The sequence below is a fragment of the Drosophila pseudoobscura genome, chromosome 3, assembly GCF_009870125.1.
Source record: "Drosophila pseudoobscura strain MV-25-SWS-2005 chromosome 3, UCI_Dpse_MV25, whole genome shotgun sequence".
Taxonomy (NCBI): domain Eukaryota; kingdom Metazoa; phylum Arthropoda; class Insecta; order Diptera; family Drosophilidae; genus Drosophila; species Drosophila pseudoobscura.
This window is the reverse complement of record NC_046680.1, coordinates 5,463,861-5,482,405: the sequence shown is the minus strand read 5'-3', so window position 1 is coordinate 5,482,405 and position 18,545 is coordinate 5,463,861. Positions and strand designations below refer to the sequence as shown.

At 39.6% G+C, this 18,545-nt stretch overlaps 6 protein-coding genes across 9 annotated transcripts; 2 read left to right on the top strand and 4 right to left on the bottom strand.

Moving 5' to 3' along the window:
* Positions 1 to 57: 57 nt before the first annotated feature.
* alpha-Catr (alpha-catenin related) lies at positions 58 to 4,243 on the bottom strand. Its single transcript, XM_033378141.1, has 6 exons — positions 3,757 to 4,243; positions 3,458 to 3,638; positions 1,843 to 3,341; positions 1,439 to 1,756; positions 1,164 to 1,370; positions 58 to 477 (listed from the first exon to the last, which is right to left on the bottom strand). Exons 1-6 carry the CDS (start codon positions 3,784 to 3,786, stop codon positions 355 to 357), a joined length of 2,358 nt encoding a protein of 785 aa, XP_033234032.1. The 5' UTR covers positions 3,787 to 4,243; the 3' UTR covers positions 58 to 354.
* A 1,679-nt stretch (positions 4,244 to 5,922) lies between these two features.
* On the top strand, positions 5,923 to 8,264 carry thoc5 (THO complex 5). Of its 2 annotated transcripts, none has more exons than XM_033377534.1 (6): positions 5,923 to 6,103; positions 6,163 to 6,957; positions 7,019 to 7,131; positions 7,193 to 7,280; positions 7,341 to 7,871; positions 7,931 to 8,264. In XM_033377534.1, exons 1-6 carry the CDS (start codon positions 6,029 to 6,031, stop codon positions 8,171 to 8,173), a joined length of 1,845 nt encoding a protein of 614 aa, XP_033233425.1. In that variant the 5' UTR covers positions 5,923 to 6,028; the 3' UTR covers positions 8,174 to 8,264. The 2 variants fall into 2 exon arrangements, with proteins under 2 accessions (XP_033233425.1, XP_033233424.1); XM_033377533.1 differs by having other exon boundaries at positions 7,335 to 7,871.
* Positions 8,223 to 9,297, bottom strand: LOC4803531 (uncharacterized protein C6orf136 homolog). Its single transcript, XM_001360205.4, has one exon. It carries the CDS (start codon positions 9,073 to 9,075, stop codon positions 8,302 to 8,304), a length of 774 nt encoding a protein of 257 aa, XP_001360242.3. The 5' UTR covers positions 9,076 to 9,297; the 3' UTR covers positions 8,223 to 8,301.
* Positions 9,298 to 9,663: 366 nt separating this feature from the next.
* LOC4803530 (cytochrome c oxidase assembly protein COX15 homolog) lies at positions 9,664 to 11,643 on the top strand. 2 transcript variants are annotated; one of them, XM_033377535.1, is made up of 5 exons: positions 9,664 to 9,940; positions 10,025 to 10,127; positions 10,194 to 10,326; positions 10,395 to 11,287; positions 11,351 to 11,643. In XM_033377535.1, the coding sequence occupies exons 1-4, from the start codon at positions 9,848 to 9,850 to the stop codon at positions 11,245 to 11,247; spliced, it is 1,182 nt and encodes a 393-aa protein (XP_033233426.1). In that variant the 5' UTR covers positions 9,664 to 9,847; the 3' UTR covers positions 11,248 to 11,287; positions 11,351 to 11,643. The 2 variants fall into 2 exon arrangements, with proteins under 2 accessions (XP_033233426.1, XP_001360241.3); XM_001360204.4 differs by having other exon boundaries at positions 10,395 to 11,462.
* Positions 11,479 to 14,687, bottom strand: Stoml2 (stomatin like 2). 2 transcript variants are annotated; one of them, XM_033377536.1, is made up of 7 exons: positions 14,542 to 14,687; positions 14,381 to 14,479; positions 14,110 to 14,317; positions 13,838 to 14,037; positions 13,630 to 13,774; positions 13,452 to 13,567; positions 11,479 to 11,798 (listed from the first exon to the last, which is right to left on the bottom strand). In XM_033377536.1, the coding sequence occupies exons 1-7, from the start codon at positions 14,581 to 14,583 to the stop codon at positions 11,514 to 11,516; spliced, it is 1,095 nt and encodes a 364-aa protein (XP_033233427.1). In that variant the 5' UTR covers positions 14,584 to 14,687; the 3' UTR covers positions 11,479 to 11,513. The 2 variants fall into 2 exon arrangements, with proteins under 2 accessions (XP_033233427.1, XP_033233428.1); XM_033377537.1 differs by lacking the exon at positions 11,479 to 11,798 and adding an exon at positions 13,233 to 13,362.
* Positions 11,887 to 13,361, bottom strand: fzr2 (fizzy-related 2). Its single transcript, XM_015183666.2, has one exon. It carries the CDS (start codon positions 13,336 to 13,338, stop codon positions 11,959 to 11,961), a length of 1,380 nt encoding a protein of 459 aa, XP_015039152.1. The 5' UTR covers positions 13,339 to 13,361; the 3' UTR covers positions 11,887 to 11,958.
* Positions 14,688 to 18,545: the final 3,858 nt, after the last annotated feature.

Sequence of the window (18,545 nt, the reverse complement as noted above, 5' to 3'; positions counted from 1 at the left end):
TCTATTTAGTTTTTCTTTCCTCCTAATCTCTATAAAAATCAAATTTATATTTTTACATACATATACGCATTTTTCTTTACTTTTATTGCCTTAATTTTCCAAATGCAGTGAAACAAAATATGCATTATAAGATGGTGCTGTTAAAGTAACTAATTTGAATTTGAATGTTTAATAAAAGTTTGACATTAATCAACGCTAGCAGCATTTCCAACGAATACACAAAATTGTATGATTTAAGAATACTTAACAGTGTACACTATAATACGTATAATAAGCTGTTCTGGCTCAGAACAGTAAAAATGATACTCTCGTCCTTCTGGCATCTCCTTTGGCTCTGCGAGCCATCCCGTACTGTCATATGCTCCCCTCGCTGCTACTAATCGTTCCTTTGGAGTCACACATTCCACCAGCCAGATTCTCACCGCCCACAGCCCCGGATGTAAGTCCGCCAGTTATTCCAGTTAAATTTAGTTTGTACTGCGGAAAAAAGAGTCAAAATATTTAGAAAACATATTACATTTGAATTTAAAATTAATACATTGCTAGCCGCTTAACTAAAAACTTATAAAACTTGGCGATACATCGGATCAATATTGGCTTAAGAACGTACCGGTAGAGTCAATGATTCGAAATATTCAGAAATTATCTCAGAGACTATCATCTTGTAGGCGGTAACGTTTAACGAACCATTTTTTTCCCATTACCATCCTGAAGCTAAGGTTTCATTAGCTGGTAAATCGTTGATACAACGATATTGAAACATTAAAAATGATGCTGTACAGTCGTACTGGAGTAATGTCCTTCTACTAAATTCGAATACAAATTAACCTAAAATGCAATCTTTCTAGCCTTGGGTGTTTTGTACTGTTGCCTTTGAGAAAAATTGGTGGTAAATATTTAGCATTTTTTATATTACAGGGAAAGCTACAAGTATTTGACTAAATCTTTGACTTACATCGAATAACGTTTTCAATAGGAATTCAATAAAAAGCACCATATGAAAACTCGTTATTACCCTTTAAAAAAATAATAGTAAAATCATACCTGTAACTGGTATCACAGCTAAATATGACCCTAATATTTTTAAATTTTATACTTCATTTAGAGTTTTTTTACTTAACTGAAAATAGTTGGTATTACGGGATTTTCTTAGTTTATGTTACCTTATTTGCGCACTCAAAGCACTTGGATACTACTTTATTAATAACGTTCATAAGGTTTTTCGTTTCTCTGATGACATGATCGACCTTCACAAAAGTGGCTGCTTTACCAACAGTGTGATCTTTGACTGTAAATTGTAGTGCTTGGACAAAAGTCGGCACTCTATCTAAAATGTTAAGAAGATCCTTCTTGTTGTCACTTGCGGGAACCTGAAAGTTCAAAAAGGAATGTAAACGGTTTCCTGCTTCATCGGTTCAAGGCAGTTGTATGCATCTACCTGGTATGAAAAGTGACGTAGGACTTTATAAAGTCGATTGGCTTCTTCAGCAAAATATTCGGCTTGAGTAAATAAATCCTGAGTTGTTCTTAAAGAACCATTTCCTTTCGTAAATTGATACATGAGGAAAGCCATTGCTGACATGTTTTTAGCTCTCTTTAATATGTCGTTGTCGTCTGACAAGTCATCACCCCATTTTGATTGATATGTGCTTAGATCTCCATTATTTTTGCCTTCAAGGCCCGAAAACTCGACCATTTCGCCATCATCTGTTGCAGGTACACCGGACTTTGATAGTTTATCTGTCGCTTCACATTTCTAGGAAAGGAATAGAGGTACATATGTACATGCACATATGTATATGAACAAGTTTCAATCTAATTACTAAATATATTCCAAAATACCTCAGTTTCAGTTTCTCTTTCACTCTTAGTTGGATTAATTGATACAAGTATCTTCTTTGCGATCATTGATATCTCATTGGTCAGCCACTTCCACATGTCTGAGAATGATTCAAAATTTTCATTTGCCGCACTGCTGTTTGAATATTTCCAAAGAATTTTGGCGGCAATGAACACCTGCGGCCCATAGATTCTTAAATTTATAGCTAAGCATTTAGCTTGAACCTGCAGTCTTTCTGTAGGTGCAATATGCTGCAAAAGCTTGCAAATGTCAAATATGTGATCGCAGCAGTCATGGAACTTAGTAGAACGTTGGTTTAGATTATCGATGTCGTACGCCGTTGCTAGAACATGGAAAGATTTGACCAGCTTTGAGCAGATCTTCAGGGATTCATTGAAATCCTCAATCTGGCTCGATACAGAAATGACGAGCTGCTTGCACAGCTCCTCTAAGCTCCTCAGCATTCCGAGCTCCGGCTCCCGACCACCTTTCACCTGAACTCCAACATTTTCATGCTGGTCTTTCATTATGGCGTTAAGATACATGTCAAACTCCAGCTTGCAGTTATCGCAGTAGGTTAAAATGTTCTTTCGATGATTGTGACTTATATACGGGGAGTCTGTGAAGTCATGAGCTTTCTCAAACAACTTCTCAAACGCCAGTGTAAGCTCTTCGCGCATGTCCATGCTTTCAGAATTTAAATGCTTTCTAAAGTTGGTGTTATTGATGATACGACCGCCACCACCACCACCAACACCACCACCACCGGATGGGGCTAGGTTCTTTTCTGACTTCCAAAGATCATCGTCAAGGAAATTAAAGTATGAATCGGAATTATTATTTCCCTCAGTATTGCTGTCGTAGTAACTCATTTGGAATTTGTATCTCTTTATCAGATTTATAATACGCTTTATTGTCGTGTATATGCTCTCATTCTCATAATGTGGGTTACTTGCTTGCTTGTCGTAGGGCATATGCTTTGCCGAATCGAATATGCTATCCTTTACGACAAAGTGTATCAAGTCCATTGCTCTTCTTATCTGGCAGAACACAGTATCCCGGTTCTCCTTTACTATAACACAGTCACTGTGTATCAAGCTATTTTTCGATGAAGTTAGTAAAATTGCGATTGACTTTTCCAGAATTTGACGGGCAGAAAACATTTGAGCTCGCCGCCTCTCCTCTTTAACGGAGTTACGATGGTGGCCAGTGAGGTATGCTAATTCAATCATTTCTGTGCCAAAGACAGAAAACGCACGCACAAATTCAGTGAAGTTCATGACTGACTCCAGCTTCTCCAGGCTCTCCGATGCTCGTTTCTTAGCAGTTAATAATTTTTTCACAACTATTATGTCAACTAAAAGCAGTATTCTCGTAACCGAGGAGAGCAGAGACCTGGCAGCTAAGATTATTGCACCATAGTCCTTCAATGGCTCAATATTATGCCGAAGCTCCATACCACTTAACGGTGATATTTCACATAGCCGCTCAATAGATTTTCCTGTAGAATAAAATCAATTGTGTTAACTTTTTTACCACTCATATTAGTGACAGGCAGGCCTATTGGCCAATTCATTCACACTAAAAGGCTTATAAAGGTAATTGACGTAAACGTACCTGCGTCTCTTGCTTCTTTAGCAGCCTCGTACATGTCCCCCTTTATATCGATGTTCTCCTCTGCAATTATTTCTCCTATTGTTATAAATCGTTCGACAGCTATGTTTAGTAGGTGTCCTATGTTTCCAAAAGTGGACATGATTTGCTCGTTATCAATATCACGAACTCGAAAGCGTTGATTCTAAAACAAAAGCAGTTTTTAAGTATTTGTTAATTTTTCTAATCCCTCATCCAATGATGGAGTTGGTCTATAGCCAAATTAACTTCATAACGAATTTACATGCCGGTTTGAAACTTACGTTTACTGTTGGTTGAGTCATTCCGTACATTTTGGATACGATCAGTTCTCAATAAAAGAATTCACAACTTCCTTAATATGCACAGTTTGTATTTTATTCATGTAACATTTTTATTTACTTCGTATTGATTTTTCTCAGTACCTACATAGGTTTGCACAGTTGAATAGGCGTTGCTTTAAAACTTAATCAAGTGTTTTGGCACTTGCTAATACCGTTACGTTACTGTGTAAAGTATGAGAATTTACATTTAAGCTCGAAGAAAAGTCAATATTTTAGCTAGCGAAAGTTTAATTAAGAGTGATATAGCTAGCTTTCTGTAAACAACGTGTTTACTATAGACGAATGTATATATACTTATACACTTTCAGGCCTATCCTATGTATATGCGGTTTGAACTTGTAAAATTTGTCTGTTCTGCGCAAATCGCGTGCGCAAAAAACCAACTTAGCACTGTAAAATGCAACAGTTTCTTGCAGAGAAGAGGGAGTTAAAATCTCGAATTGCAAAAAAAAAATGTATAATATAAGTAAGTAAGTAACATGGAAAACCAGTTGGAATAAATTTCTATATAAAATTATTTTACGCGAATTATTCCGAAGTGTCGTTTTACAGCACTTACAACAGACTTCACTTCAAGTTAAGGCCTAGTACTTAAATCAGCAAAAAAATAAAAAATAATAATAATAATAGATTAATATGGGAGAGGCAACGTAGAAATATTCTATCTTTCGTCGATATTTACTTATAAGAAGCGCCACAGCGCCCACAAATATTATACTCAAGCCTGCTTTCATAATTGCAATTCATAATTTCAAAATTGGAAATTTAATTTAACCAATTAAATAAAAATTTAACACAACAGTGGGTACAATATGTCAATATATATGTATACTATATGGTTGGTGGTACTAGGCTTAAGGCTTGCCTTGCTCATCTTCTAAATGTCTTTCAGGTGTTCATGGTCTTGAAGTGTAGTGGAAGACAAAATCGGAATGTAACAATCGATAACAATAACATACATTTTTTTTACAAGCCATACGATATTTTTAATGCTTTTCGGTATTTTTTGAGGTCAAATTTAAACCGACGGTATATCGGTATACTATTAAATTTCATTTTTAACGTTATATAGAAATCTAAAAAAAAAAAGGATTTAAATTAAGTCAATCAAGTAAAAAATTGATTAATCAATAGTATAAAATTATCTGGGCAAAACTGAGAAATCTATATAGATGGGAATACAACAATGATTCCCGGCAACACTAATTTTCATACCCTAGGGAAAAGGATATTATAAATTAAGAAAATGTTTTTCATTCCAGGATGTGTAGGTATCAGGATCGAGATATATATGTACAAGATACTAATAATATACATGAATATGTCTAAAACATGTGAGAAAATTTCTTTATTAATTACGTTCAAAAAACAGTTTGTAAAACAGGATCTTCATATTAAATTAACGAAATAGGGTATTCAAAGGCCTATACACGCATCATGTCTTCAAATACCAGAATCATTGCGACTATTTTTATTGTTTAACTATTTTGTTAATGTCTTGTTTTAGCCAAAATACAATAAAAGCAAGGAATAAAAACTAGCCAATCTTGATGAAAATTTATTCATCAATGGCCTAAAATTATGTGGGCAGAACTAAGGGTTCTATCTACCTAGTAATATTCGACGGAATCTCAAAATCGAAAATATTATTACGATTCCTTGACGGAGAACAATTAACCTTTTATAAGCCAAGGGGGTATTTTAATTTTTAACCGAAAATAATGAAAATTTAATTATTTTAGCACAGTTCAGGTGAAAGTTAGCGTTGTTATTTTTAATTTCAGATGAAAGATGGCCTGAATCTACAAGAAGAATTTACAATCGTTAATATTTTCTGCCATTTACCTGAAGAGGGTGAACTATTTAAATAGAGGGGGCTTAAGTGGGCTAAATTCGTTTTTTCATGTTGGAGAACAAAAACAGCAATCGCCGTAGCAATAAAATAAGTCAAGTATTTAAAACAAACAGATCAAGTAGAAAATTGATTCATTTATTGGATAAAATTATGGGGGCAGGACTGAGAGATCTAAATAGCTAGTAATAGTCGACGGAATATCAAAAACGGGGAATAGTACAATAGAACTTGAATTCGTCAGTATATCTATGGTATATTTTGGTATATTTCTGATGGTCGCACATTATATTTTAACAATAAATCCGCGGCACACTTTTTGTTTAGCTTCCGAATAAATATATTGTATTATTAAGTGAAATGGAGGCTATTTTAAATACGCAGTTTCAGGAGCTGGAAGATATCATCGGGGAAATATTAAAAGTAAAAAAGAGCGTAAGTGTTAACAAGCTGCAAAGTCGTTGGTTCCTTATTTTCATTATTTTTGTATGCAGGGGCAGAACTCAGACACATTGCGAACTGCGGCGGCATTGAAATTTGTTGCATTAAAGCATGCAAATCGAGAAGTTAAACAGAAAATAAAGTCCGGACGGGATAACTTACACTTGGAAAAATGTAAAGTGGACATAAGTCGGTTGCAATTGCAAAATCTTCTGTACGAAGTGAGCCACTTGAAAAAGGACATCGTGCGTTGCGAGAAATTCCAGAGTGGTGACTCCAAGTTTGTCCTGCTCTCAGACACTGAGTATTTTACCAAGTTGCCGGGACTTGAAGATAGTAAAGTGAAACCAGAATCGGAGCACTACAAGCATTTGCAGCGCTTAGAGTGTGAACTGCGTTTAAGGAAAGACCTGGATAAACAGAAAAGCTCATTGAAGAACTCAAAAAAGGAGCTGCAACAAGAAAATCTTAAACAACATAATAGGTACGTTTCATTCGTGCCAGCTCTACGCACACTAAAGAGTGCTACGAAACCGCTGCATGATGCACTGCAGCTTTCTCTTGATGTTGAATGGAAGCTTAGTGCTGTGGTCAAATATCTGCCCAAGCCTCTTTATATATTATTCATCAACCTGCAATGCCTTCAACGTGTGAGCGATGAGCCATCATTCAATGTTGAAGTGGTAGGATATGAAAGTGAAGCTCAGATGCAGGAGTTGACAAACCTAAAGCAAAACCCAAAAGCAAGGCGCGACTACTCTGAAAGGGACATTGAATTGTCGGGAAAACCTGAGGAAAATCCTTTGAACAAAGAATTAAGTCCTCATCCTCTGCACATTCGCATCACGGTAAGATTAAACCGAAACATACGACTATAGAAAAATACCTTAACGTTTGAACGGTCTCTAGCTTGGCTCTGCTGGCTCGATTCAACTGGTGTTGATTATTCGCTATTTCGAACAAATTAAATGTGCGACAGCATGGCCCCAATTGAGCATTTCCAATAATACAAACCATCAAGGGTAAGTTTTAGCGAGCGAATTGCTTTAGCAGCAACTGTTTTTAACATTTTCATGTTTTTAGGGATACTAATTTCGTTCAGCATCTCCTTCGGCATTTGTTTCCAAACGATTTGGGTAATGAAATACCTATACCTGGCATTCAATACGATGTAAGACAAGACATATATATATGTATGAATCATAAAATTATATATTTGCCTTAGTTACAGAATAAGGATCTGACACCAGAGGAATGCATACAATATCTGGAGTCTAAGGACTTTGGTAAAGCATACTGTTGGTTACAAAGTATATGCTCTATACCAACAGTCAACAGCTCGATGTTGTATAAGCATGAGCTGAACTTGAATAAAAGCATGCGGGAGACCATAGCTCGCATTACACGGCGCTGGAACTCTTGGTTAAATCTAAGTCAGCAAATACGTGGTCTGACTAACAAGGACATCGATTTGTACGCACTAAAAGAAAATGTCTATCCTGCGGCCTTGTCTTGCAGCCTGGTGCAGTGGACGGCGATCACTCTCGAGGAATTCCTAGCCCAAAATTCAGACGTACTAAAAATTTCTCCGGATGATAAGGGCATAACATACAATTCCTATCGTGCTGTGATTGTTCGTGGCTCTGCCAAAATGGAGTGTTTCATTCGAATACCGAGTAATTATCCATTGGAAATGCCACTCTGGATATTGAGTGTGCATTGGAACGGTCGCCGTACATCGCAGAATAATGCAGCTATCAAGGTTAGCTTGTTCAGACTTCCATACGTTATATATAAGCTTATTTTGATACCATTTTGTAGATGATGGAGTACTGGACCAATTCATTGCAACCCCAACAGCTGGAAGAAAATTATTGTATTCTGTACGCTCAGCTTTTCCGAACTATTTATAGTTTTGACATCTTTCTGGAGACAGAAGGCTCAATGCAGGCGACTATAGAATACACCAAGGAAAAGCCTTATATAAGTGCATTTGCAAAACGATGCCGATTGCGTCCATATAAATACATAAAAAAGGGTTCCGTACACGCATTCAAACAATAAGGATCTAAAAAATATAAGAATGGTTTTGTAAAAAAAAAATCAAAAGCAGTTACTAAACATCTTCACAGTTGCTGTTTATTATGTAAAATAATGCAATAAATAAGTAACATTTAAATCTAGCTACAGTTTTATTGACAGCTTAGTTTCTGGGATGCTGTCGCTGCCAGGGACTCGGTTGGCAGGGTGATTGCAGAGGCATTTTCAACAGACTCTCGACTCTCATCCGGCATAACTTTGTCAACAACGTGTTTTTCTATTAGACCGCTTTCTCCCAAGTAGCATATGGAAAATCCATCATACCATGCCTCCTGATCCTTCAGTACTTCCTTCAATTGCCACACCTTGTATTTCCAGAACTGGAACATCACCTTCAGGCCGGATATTCCCCTCACGCGCCACCTTATGCGCACGGTGTAGTCGTCGGGATGCTTTGTAATTTTAAGAACCTCAAACTTAACGTAGGCGTACTTTAGGTGACCCACAGTTCGAAGAATGGCAATTTGCTTAACAAAGTGGTATAGACCGACTGTGTGCTTGCCGGTAATATTGTTCTGAAATATAAGGTTTGGGCTGTATATGGAATAGTTCAGCGGTTCAACAAAGAGTTTGGGAAGCGTGGTTCGCAGAACTTCGTAGGCTCGCTCCAGATCTTCAGGCTTTCGAACATTTTTCTTCTCTTTGGCGGATGTTTGTACATTACTGTTTTCGTGAAGACTTCGTTTCGGTTGCATTATGTTACTACCTTCACATTTTAGCCAATTGTAGTTATATGATCCAGTGCAAGGAGAGTATAATCGCATTGTGGAAGCCCACGCCTGTTCTTTGGAGCCCCACAAGCTTATCAAATTACTCTTTCTCATTGAAAAAATTCCAAAATTTCGCATCATTTTGACAAGGACCATTGACGAATTTACCGGACTCTGGTAACTGTATTTCCCGTAATATGTTAAATGTTTCTTCCTTTTAAGCGTCACTCTGCCGTTCAAATATCACGTTCAAATTCTTCATCTGGTTTTACTCAGTGTTTAAATTGTGGTTATTTTAATATTTTTTAGACGTGCTCGTGTTGTAACCAAGTTTATTTGGAATCGAAAAATCATATGGTCATATGTATATCGATATAAATATTTTGTACAATAAAAGTGTGAGGTGATGTGATAGTTTTTTTGGGATATCTCAACGGAACTTTCTGAACTCGGAGACAGTTTACACTATTTTCCTGTAGTTTCAGTGATCCAACGTCGTTAGAATCATAGTTGGATAATGGAAATAAGTATCCATATTTGTATGTGATATTTCCCGTATGCGACTATACTTCAAGTCCACTCTAGTCTAAATTATTGTCGCACCAGTCGAAAAGCTGTTGAACTGTTTGTGCCAAAACGTGCCACCCAGTTGTGGTAGAGTAATACCACAGTATACTGTACTGTATGGTTAGTGGTAATACCTTACAAAAATATATCCAAAGAAAATTCATGTCGACCAGGAATACCTAGATTTTTCATTCAAAACTTGAATTTATATTCTGAACAATTTAGCTTAGCAGCCCTTGAACGAAAAGAACTTGGTTCTTGAATGCCCCATCCCTCATATGCACTTCAAAGTGGATTTGGAATTTAAATAATATTGGAAATATAAAGTTAGGAAAGCTGAACAAAAATTACAAGCCGCGAAATGCTACGAATGCTGCAAAAAAGGACCAGTATGGTAAAGCTCTTGGTTCCCAGACCCCGGCTAAACACGACTATTGCGCAAACCACAATAAAGGTAAGTAAATGGTTACTCTGTACATCGACGGTTATGTATTGTATATTATATTATATTTCTTCCATTAAAACCAATGTCTTGAAGGAAATACCAACGATTAAACAGGTTAGCATTTCCAAAAGCGAGAAAACTGTGGGAAGATGGTTTCTAGGAGTCAGCGGAATGGTTTTTGTTGCGGTTGGCCTTGGTAATGATATTCTCTTAACTAATTTGCCGGCAAATGCTGAACATGATTGCCCTTCCTTGCCTGCAGGTGGTGTAACGAGATTAACAGAGTCTGGCCTTTCTATGGTTACATGGAAGCTGACTGGAGAACGCATGCCAAGATCTCAAGAGGAATGGGCTCAAGAATTCAGCAAGTATCAACAATATCCGGAATATAAACTGCAAGTGTTAAATGCATTCAATTCACCTATTATATAAAGGTGTTAATGCTTCAATCATTTCTTTGTAGGAAAAATGCAAGCATGACTGTTGAAGAGTTCAAATTTATATACCTCATGGAGTACATACACAGAATGTGGGGTCGCGCCATTGGTGGATTTTTCCTTGTCCCAGCAGCATATTTCTGGAAAAAAGGTTATTTCTGTCCAAAAACCAAGAACAGTGTTCTGCTGCTGGGGACTCTGATTGGTCTCCAAGGGTTAATGGGATGGTACATGGTTAAATCTGGATTGGAGAACAGATTCGAAGACCAGAATGATGTGCCGCGCGTCTCTCAATACAGATTGGCCTCCCACCTAGCGGCAGCATTTGTTTTGTATGCCCTTTCACTATCACAAGCAATGTCGAAGCTATTCCCCTCGGAGCCATTCGTGGTGAAAGCAAAGAAAGCATTTAATATCAAAGGACTGTCACACATGACAAAGGGAATGGTGTTTCTAACTGCCGTCTCCGGCGCTTTTGTGGCCGGACTTGACGCCGGATTAGTTTACAACTCATTCCCAAAAATGGGGGACAGCTGGATCCCTGATGACATGTGGCAGTTTAAGCCCATCCAAAGGAATATAACGGAAAATCCAACAACGGTTCAGTTTAACCACCGCATCCTGGGCATCACCACAGTTTCCCTAGCTACAGCCTTATGGCTAGTCACGAGGCGCATGCAGTTACCCAAGCGAGCAAATTGGGCAATCAACGCTGTGTTCGCCATGGCGTGGACACAAGCTACCCTGGGCGTTACGACACTATTGAACTACGTGCCAGTACCTTTAGCGACGGCTCATCAGTCTGGCTCGCTGGTCCTTCTTAGCTTTGCGCTTTGGTTATCACACGAGATCCGGTTCCTCAAGTATTTGCCCAAGTAAATCTCTAATGAACTGGATAAGTGTAGCATTTGATAAATGTGTAATAAAGTTTTCCTAAATGGTGGGCTGTAGCTACAATAACTGAGATTTTAAACGTTTGCAGATAGGAAGCATCTCCGTCCCTGTAAACTATCCATTTAGATGATAAAGATGTCAAGCCGAGTCACAAAAGAGTAGTTCGTCTTTTTAAATGAAATAAATGCAGTCGCTGGATTTAAAAAAAAAATAATATTCAAGGTTAATAGCAACAATCATTTAATTCATCCTTATTCAATATTCATTTTTACACTCTTTTTCTCATCATTCATCTGATTGTACTCAATATTATTGGTATTGAGACAAGAAGCAACGTTTTTGACATGTGCCGTATGCTCGATGCTGGACTGGTTTGAGCTGGAAACATGATTGTACACTGACAGGGCTTGCGCCACAAATCCGTTTACATCTGCGGCGTTAGACGGCAATATCATAGTATTATTTGTTTTAGCCAGTTGCTTAAACGCTCCAATGTATTGCTCGGCTAGAGTGAGGGAAGCAGCATTCTTTCCATCCTAGAATAAGAGATCGTTTAGTGAAAAGACAGTTGCCAATAACCATTGATAATCTATTTTTGTTAGCAATAAGATATGGAACTCATAATGGAAATTGAAAGTGATAAAGAATTTCATTAAAATTTGCGATACAGTTTTTGATATTTTAGAATTTTGGACTTTATCGTATGTTGGAGAAAAGGTTAAGTGCTGATCGTGGCGCCTGAGGCTGCTTTCGTTCGGTAAATACATTCCAGAAGCGAAGAGTCTCGTCACCGCCGCCCGTTACTATGGACTTGCCGTCTGGGCTTACAGCTAGGTATATCACACGGCGGTTATGACCCGACAGGTTAACAACTTGCTTCAGGGATGGATAGCGCCATACCACAATCTGTGGTTGTCCGAACCCATGAGTGGTAACAAGTTCAGATGAATTTCGCGACCATGCCAAATTACTGATCTGTGATCCGGTATCAACAGATTGTACCATCTGACCGCTAATGACGTTCCAGAAGCGAAGGCAACGATCGGCGGTACCTCCGCCACTAGCCAAGAGTCCGGACTTGTGAGGAGACCAGCCCAGTGCCTTCACGGCCGCATTATGAGCGGTAAACTTATGAAGTGGTTCAGGACTTTGAGCCGTCCATATCAGCAAACGATTGTCATTACCTCCACTAGCCAGATACTCCCAAGTCGGAGACCATTGCAAGCCACAAACCTCCTGACTGTGCCCCTGCAAGCAGCTGGTGATAGTATTGGTGCGGATATCTCGCTGCAAAATACTGCGATCACGGGAGCCGCTCGCCAAGCTGTTACCTCGCCAGTCCAATGCGGTAACACGGGATATATGTCCGCTTAGACTAGAAATCTGCTTCTCGCGGTCGACATCCCAAATGGCTACGGAGCCATGATTTGTGCCAACAGCTAGCTCCTTTCCTCCGCTGTGCCATTTCACAGCTGTTATCAAATTGTCTTCGTCGCTAAGGTCACAAAGGCGTGTTACCTGGGAGTCTACTGCACTCCAAAGATAAAGAGAACATCCAAGGCCAACACCGAGTATGTCCTTCGACGACCAATCCAGGGCGTTTAAATAAAAGTCGTCCTGTAGCTCAGGGGCGTCAAGAACCTTATACGGCAGTCGAGTTATCCGGCGGACTGCACTAGTTGGACTGCAAAGTAGCCTACGACTGGCTTCGCTAATCCTTGAGAATGGGTGACGCGCGGTCTTATTCGGTGGAGTGTAATTTCCATATCCGAAAACGCGTATGTTTTCCTTTTCTGTGAAATCACCCGTATCCAAAAGAATGTTTTTACTGCGCTTGCATTCATCAATTGAGGAAACTTCAGAGTCCAGCAATTCATTTCGCAGCAGACATGCATATGGGGAATTGTGTAACTGTTCCGCAATAACCGGGTTCGGATCAGCCGTCAAATGATAGTTTCGTTCCCAGTTATTCCTGGCGCGTGAAGGAATGCAGCGTAAGTCCGAGTGCTCTCGCCCACTGGCTCCCGGTATCCCCAATCCCTGAAGCAGTCGTTTTTCATACTCCGGTTGGAACATTGCTTAATTTTAAGTATCGTGTTTCTGCGTTTTGTTAAGTTGTTAAGTTTTGTTTTGTGAATGTCTACTTTTCCCTTGTATACTTAGTTTTGTAAAGAGAGTGTTTTACTTACAATGTGCGCCAGAGACTTTGCTATGGCCTGCAGGCTACGAGCTCTTGCATCTGCTACGGCAATAATGGCAGCAGCTTCCCCGCTAGCTTTGTTTATATGCTCCTGCCGTTCAGCCTCTGAAAAAAACCAAGAAATTAGGTTAGTTGTAAGTTACCGTGCGTATACATATATATTCTACCGGATGCCAGTATTCTCGACTTTCTTTTGCCTTCAGCAATATTAATTTCGGCTTCACGAACGCCTTCCGACTCCAATATAGCCGCTCTTTTCCTTCTTTCCGCTTCGACTTGCATTTGCATTGCTTCATGGACTCTTGTTGGTAGCTTGTTGGCAGATAAATTGTAAAATAAGATCGTATTTTTGTTGATACTCATTCTAGTACTTACTCGTATATCTCGAATTTCGTAACGCAGACAAGCAATACCCCACGCTTCGCTTGCCTTGTTGATGGAATCAACAATGCTAACGTTTAGTGATTCCCTTTCTCGAAACACCTTGTCCAATGACATTTTCCCCAGCTCGGACCTCATTGTGGTTTGGGCGAGTTGTGTTATAGCAAACTCCGGATCTTCCACACCGTAAGACGCTTAAAAATGATATAACATGGTAAACACCAACACATCCAACCCACACACATGCAAATCGATGAATAACGAACCTCTGTATGGATCAATGATCCGCAAGTAAAGCACTCCATCAATATCAAGAGTGACATTGTCAGATGTAATAGCACTCTGTTTCGGAACATCTATCGCAATTTCCTTCAGGCTCTGCACATACTTGATTTTGTCCGCGATTGGAACCAAAACATTGAGGCCGGGGTCAAGAATTCTATGAAATCTACCCATACGTTCCACTACCCACGCCTTATTAATTATATTTACGATTGGAATAAGCCAGCATAAGTATTATCCAACATTAGAACATACCTCTTGTTGTGGTACGAACATTACAACGGTGTTCATGGGAGTCGATGTCTTTCCGCGGAACTGCGTGGTGACCCATGAGCCGGCAAGCAGGAAATCTTGCTGTAGAGTGTTAGCACATAAATACAAAATACAACATTTGGTTTGGCAGCAATGCAACAGACCTGGGGCATTAATCTTCGCGTAGATAAGAGAAATCTGGACATTTTAAAATAATGTGCTGATTTTGATATAAAAAAACTAAGAAGAAAACAATATATTAGTGTGACCGCGGATTCGGTGTGACCCTCAGAAATATACCGGAATATACCTTTTAATTTTCTAAATATACCGATGAAACGAATGATAAGATTCGATTCGGCAGGTATTCAAAATTTCATTTTTATACCCGATACTCAAAATGAGTATTGGGGTATATTAGATTTGTGGTAAAAGTGGATGTGTGTAACGTCCAGAAGGAATCGTTTCCGACCCCATAAAGTATATATATTCTTGATCAGCATCAATAGCCGAGTCCATTGAGCCCTGTCCGTCTGTCCGTCCGTCCGTCTGTCCGTCCCCTTCAGCGCCTAATGCTCAAAGACTATAAGAGCTAGAGCAACGATGTTTTGGATCCAGACTTCTGTGATATGTCACTGCTCCAAAAATATTTCAAAACTTTGCCCCGCCCACTTCGGTCCCCACAAAGGGCGAAAATCTGTGGCATCCACAATTTCGACGATACGAGAAAACTAAAAATGCAGAATCGTCGAATATGACTTTATCTAACAGACTGCAAAATCTGAACCAGATCGTATAATTATTATAGCCAGAATCAAGAAAACAATTTCACTCTTTCTCGCTCTGTCTCACTCACTAACACACAGTTTTCATGATCGGTTTTGCCAATTGCAAAATATGAGTTCAAGGATCTCAGAACCTATAAGAGCCAGAGCAACCAAATTTGGTATCCACACTCCTGTGATATCGGACCTTGACCGTTTCGTGTCCAAATTTCGCCACACCCCCTTCCGCCCCCGCAAAGGACGAAAATCTGAGGCAACCACAAATCTCAGAGACTATTAAGGCTAGAGTAACCAAATTTGATACACACACTCCTTTAAGATTTCACTATAAAACGTATATCTCAGAATTTCGCCCCACCCCCATCCGCCCCCACAAAGGACGAAAATCTGTTGCATCCACAATATTGCAGATTTGAGAAAACTAAAAACGCAGAATCATAGATAAAGACCATATCTATTAGATTGCTGAATCTGGATCAGATCAGATCATTTTTATAGCCAAAAGGAACAAATCAATTTGCAGTGGCTACGCAGCGCCCGACGTCACGCTCAGACTGATTTTCTGTCTCTCTCGCACGCACTCTTTGTGGTGTCGCTTAATATTAGCGGCGTCTGCCATAGGAGAGCCATACTGACTTAGTATCGGGTATAACCGTAGAGTTGCGGTGTCCGCAGCAACTCACAACGTTCCCCCTCGTTTTTATACTCTATACTCCACTTTTACACTGATGGCTCAAAGCTAGACGGCCCCGTGGGTGTCGGAGTCTACTGTAACGAGTTAAAAATCAGACACTGCTTCAGGCTCCCGTATCACCGTAGTGTGTTCCAAGCGGAGGTTGTGGCCATCAAGGAGGCCATTTCTATTGTCTCCAAACTACTCCTAGACACTCACTATTGTGCGTCTTCTCGTGCAGCTATTAAAGCTTTAGGCTCAATATCGTCGAATTCTGCGACTGTAAACGAATGCCGCAGGTCTCTGCATGAGATCGCAGAGCAGTTAGATTTCTTCCTTTAATGGGTCCCCTGACATAGGGACATCTAGGGGAATAATGCAGGCTGCCTCTCTTATCAGAGAGTGAGCAAGTAGCGAAATGTTTGAGCAAAAGGCAAACGGGAGGTGGCAGGTACCGCCGTAATTAGTTGGCTCAAACCAGATCGCGGGCTTCAGATAATCGGTAGAGTAAACTTTAAATATCAGCAACTTTCGAATAAATTTTAGCGCAATGCAGCTAATGGCGTATCTCTTCATACTGGGTAAGAAAAGGAATCGGGCGATCGGATTCGGATGACCCTTCCATTGGGATTCCTCGAACAGCATTTATTTGGTTGGGGAAAACAACTGACTGTTCGACCCGACCTTCTTTGTGATGACTGGAGTGTCGCAATCAAAATTTTACCTTCTGGCTTTACTCGAAGTAAGAAGCTGTCACTGCCACTGTTTCTGCACTCACTCAGAACCAACTAGATTCTCGATCTCAATTACTGCTCAATCTTCCCCTAGTTAGAAAATGCCTGGCGCAGCTAATGGACCGGAACATAGTTCAGAATGAGATGATGCAACTGATTGGATTCAGTCTTCGCGACGAGGTGGGGGTCAGACCACCAATTATCTGAAGCGAAAGTTAAAGCGGATTACTGTACGCGGACTGTACCCGGTTAACCCCTCTTCCTCCGTGGCAGAGATACGTGGACACAGTTGATGTTATCCTCACGGATATTCAGGGTCGAGTAATGTTCCGTTCAATGGGGTATCTGGACTTCTACGGCAGCTGCGGACCCCAGCTGTATGGAGGAGAACCCAACGATCCCGGGAGCTGCAACCTTTAGAGAGCTTCCCGCTTTTATGCGGAGTTTATTAGCTCTACCATAGGTTTCCGGGGTTGCCAGTGCTCCAGTTGGTTGAAGACTCTGTTCTACCAGTGCCCCGCAGTACCTGATGGAATCGTTTTATGTTAAGTCAGCCAACGACACGCCCTATGCCCTGTGAAAAATTGAGAACGTGGACAGAAGCAGGTATCTCGCCAAGTTTCGTCTGAATCCCGAGTCCAATAACTCGACAACGACCAGCTGAACCCCAGCTGCTGGAAGCCTTCCTCGAGTTGATGATCTCGAGAAGCAACTGGTCTGGAAGGATCAAGCAGAAGACGTACCTTTGTCATAGGATCATTTGTGATTACTTAAGCTAACTCGGATAATTTTATCTTAATATTTAAGCTAATTAATAACTTAATAATAATTTATTTAAATTAAATACTACAATCTATTGTCGTTTTATTTTTATTTCACGGTGTCCGTGTCGAATATGGATGGCGTTCTGATGGCGTAGAAACAATATAATGGATATTACGGCGTCTTTTAGTCTGCATTTTTCATTTTTATTAGTTTTAATTCCGTCATCCTTGGTAACAAAATAAGCCTTGAAGAATTCCTTGCAAATCCGTGTGTGGCCGGGCTTGCTCAAATCGCTGCTTGCCAGCCATCCAATCTGTCTGTCCGTCTTCATGAGCGCCTAGATCTCAAAGACTATAAGAGACTAATACAGATCCCTATGATATCACACTGTTACAAGTTTTGTTTCAAAATTTCGCCAGGCCCCCCTCCGGCCCCACGAAGGACGCAAAATCTGATGCATCCACAGTTTCAAAGATACGAGAGAAACAAAAACAAAATCAGAATCATAGAGAACAGCCATATCTATCAGATTTTCGAATCTGGATCAGATCGGGAATTTCTTATAGCCAGAACATACATATGAATCAACAGCATCCACGTGATTACTAATTTTCTCTCTCTCTCTCTCTCTCTCTCTCTCGCACACACACACATACACCTCGTTCAGTGTGCGTGATCCGGCGGAAGGGAGCGAGTTAAACGGCAAGTGCTAGTATGAGAAAAAAAAAGACAGATTAAAACAAATAATGAAGAACGGAAACAGGTCAAATCTAATATATACAAATTTGCCAAATGTTCAACCGATTTGTATGAAACTTGTTTGCCAAAAAATTAGTTTGTCCCTTTTATCGAACGTTCCACGTGTAGAATGGAATGGTATTCCAAAAGATATTTTTAAGAGTTTGATTCAGAGCATTCCAGACCATATTAAAAAAGTAATATATAATAACGGTCTATGGACACACCAATGGTATTTAGTTTCTTTTTAACTTAAGGCGTCGATTTAAGGAAAAAAATATAAAGTCTCTAAATAAATATATGTATGGGAGAGAGAAAGACAGAAAAAAGTATAAAAAAAAGATGGATACAAATTTGAATTAATAGACAAAACGATGGAAAGATAAATGAAACTCGCCTCTATCACTTAAACTGTATAACATATAAAAACGATTGCTCGAAAAACAAATTCCTATGAAATCCATGTTGTTTTT

Coding starts and splice junctions, on each gene's coding strand:
- LOC4803530 (XM_033377535.1), top strand. CDS start 9,848: ATGCTACGAATGCTGCAAAAAAGGACCAGTATGGTAAAGCTCTTGGTT. Junction 9,941..10,024: donor TTGCGCAAACCACAATAAAG/GTAAGTAAATGG, acceptor AATGTCTTGAAG/GAAATACCAACGATTAAACA. Junction 10,128..10,193: donor TTTTGTTGCGGTTGGCCTTG/GTAATGATATTC, acceptor CCTTGCCTGCAG/GTGGTGTAACGAGATTAACA.
- fzr2 (XM_015183666.2), bottom strand. CDS start 13,338: ATGTTCCAACCGGAGTATGAAAAACGACTGCTTCAGGGATTGGGGATA.
- Stoml2 (XM_033377536.1), bottom strand. CDS start 14,583: ATGTCCAGATTTCTCTTATCTACGCGAAGATTAATGCCCCAG. Junction 14,480..14,541: donor CGCGAAGATTAATGCCCCAG/GTCTGTTGCATT, acceptor AACACTCTACAG/CAAGATTTCCTGCTTGCCGG. Junction 13,775..13,837: donor ACGAAATTCGAGATATACGA/GTAAGTACTAGA, acceptor TCTGCCAACAAG/CTACCAACAAGAGTCCATGA.
- thoc5 (XM_033377533.1), top strand. CDS start 6,029: ATGGAGGCTATTTTAAATACGCAGTTTCAGGAGCTGGAAGATATCATC. Junction 6,104..6,162: donor TATTAAAAGTAAAAAAGAGC/GTAAGTGTTAAC, acceptor TTTTGTATGCAG/GGGCAGAACTCAGACACATT. Junction 6,958..7,018: donor CTCTGCACATTCGCATCACG/GTAAGATTAAAC, acceptor AACGGTCTCTAG/CTTGGCTCTGCTGGCTCGAT.
- alpha-Catr (XM_033378141.1), bottom strand. CDS start 3,786: ATGTACGGAATGACTCAACCAACAGTAAAC. Junction 3,342..3,457: donor TAAAGAAGCAAGAGACGCAG/GTACGTTTACGT, acceptor TTTATTCTACAG/GAAAATCTATTGAGCGGCTA. Junction 478..1,163: donor GCTTTGAGTGCGCAAATAAG/GTAACATAAACT, acceptor TTTTTTCCGCAG/TACAAACTAAATTTAACTGG.
- LOC4803531 (XM_001360205.4), bottom strand. CDS start 9,075: ATGGTCCTTGTCAAAATGATGCGAAATTTTGGAATTTTTTCAATGAGA.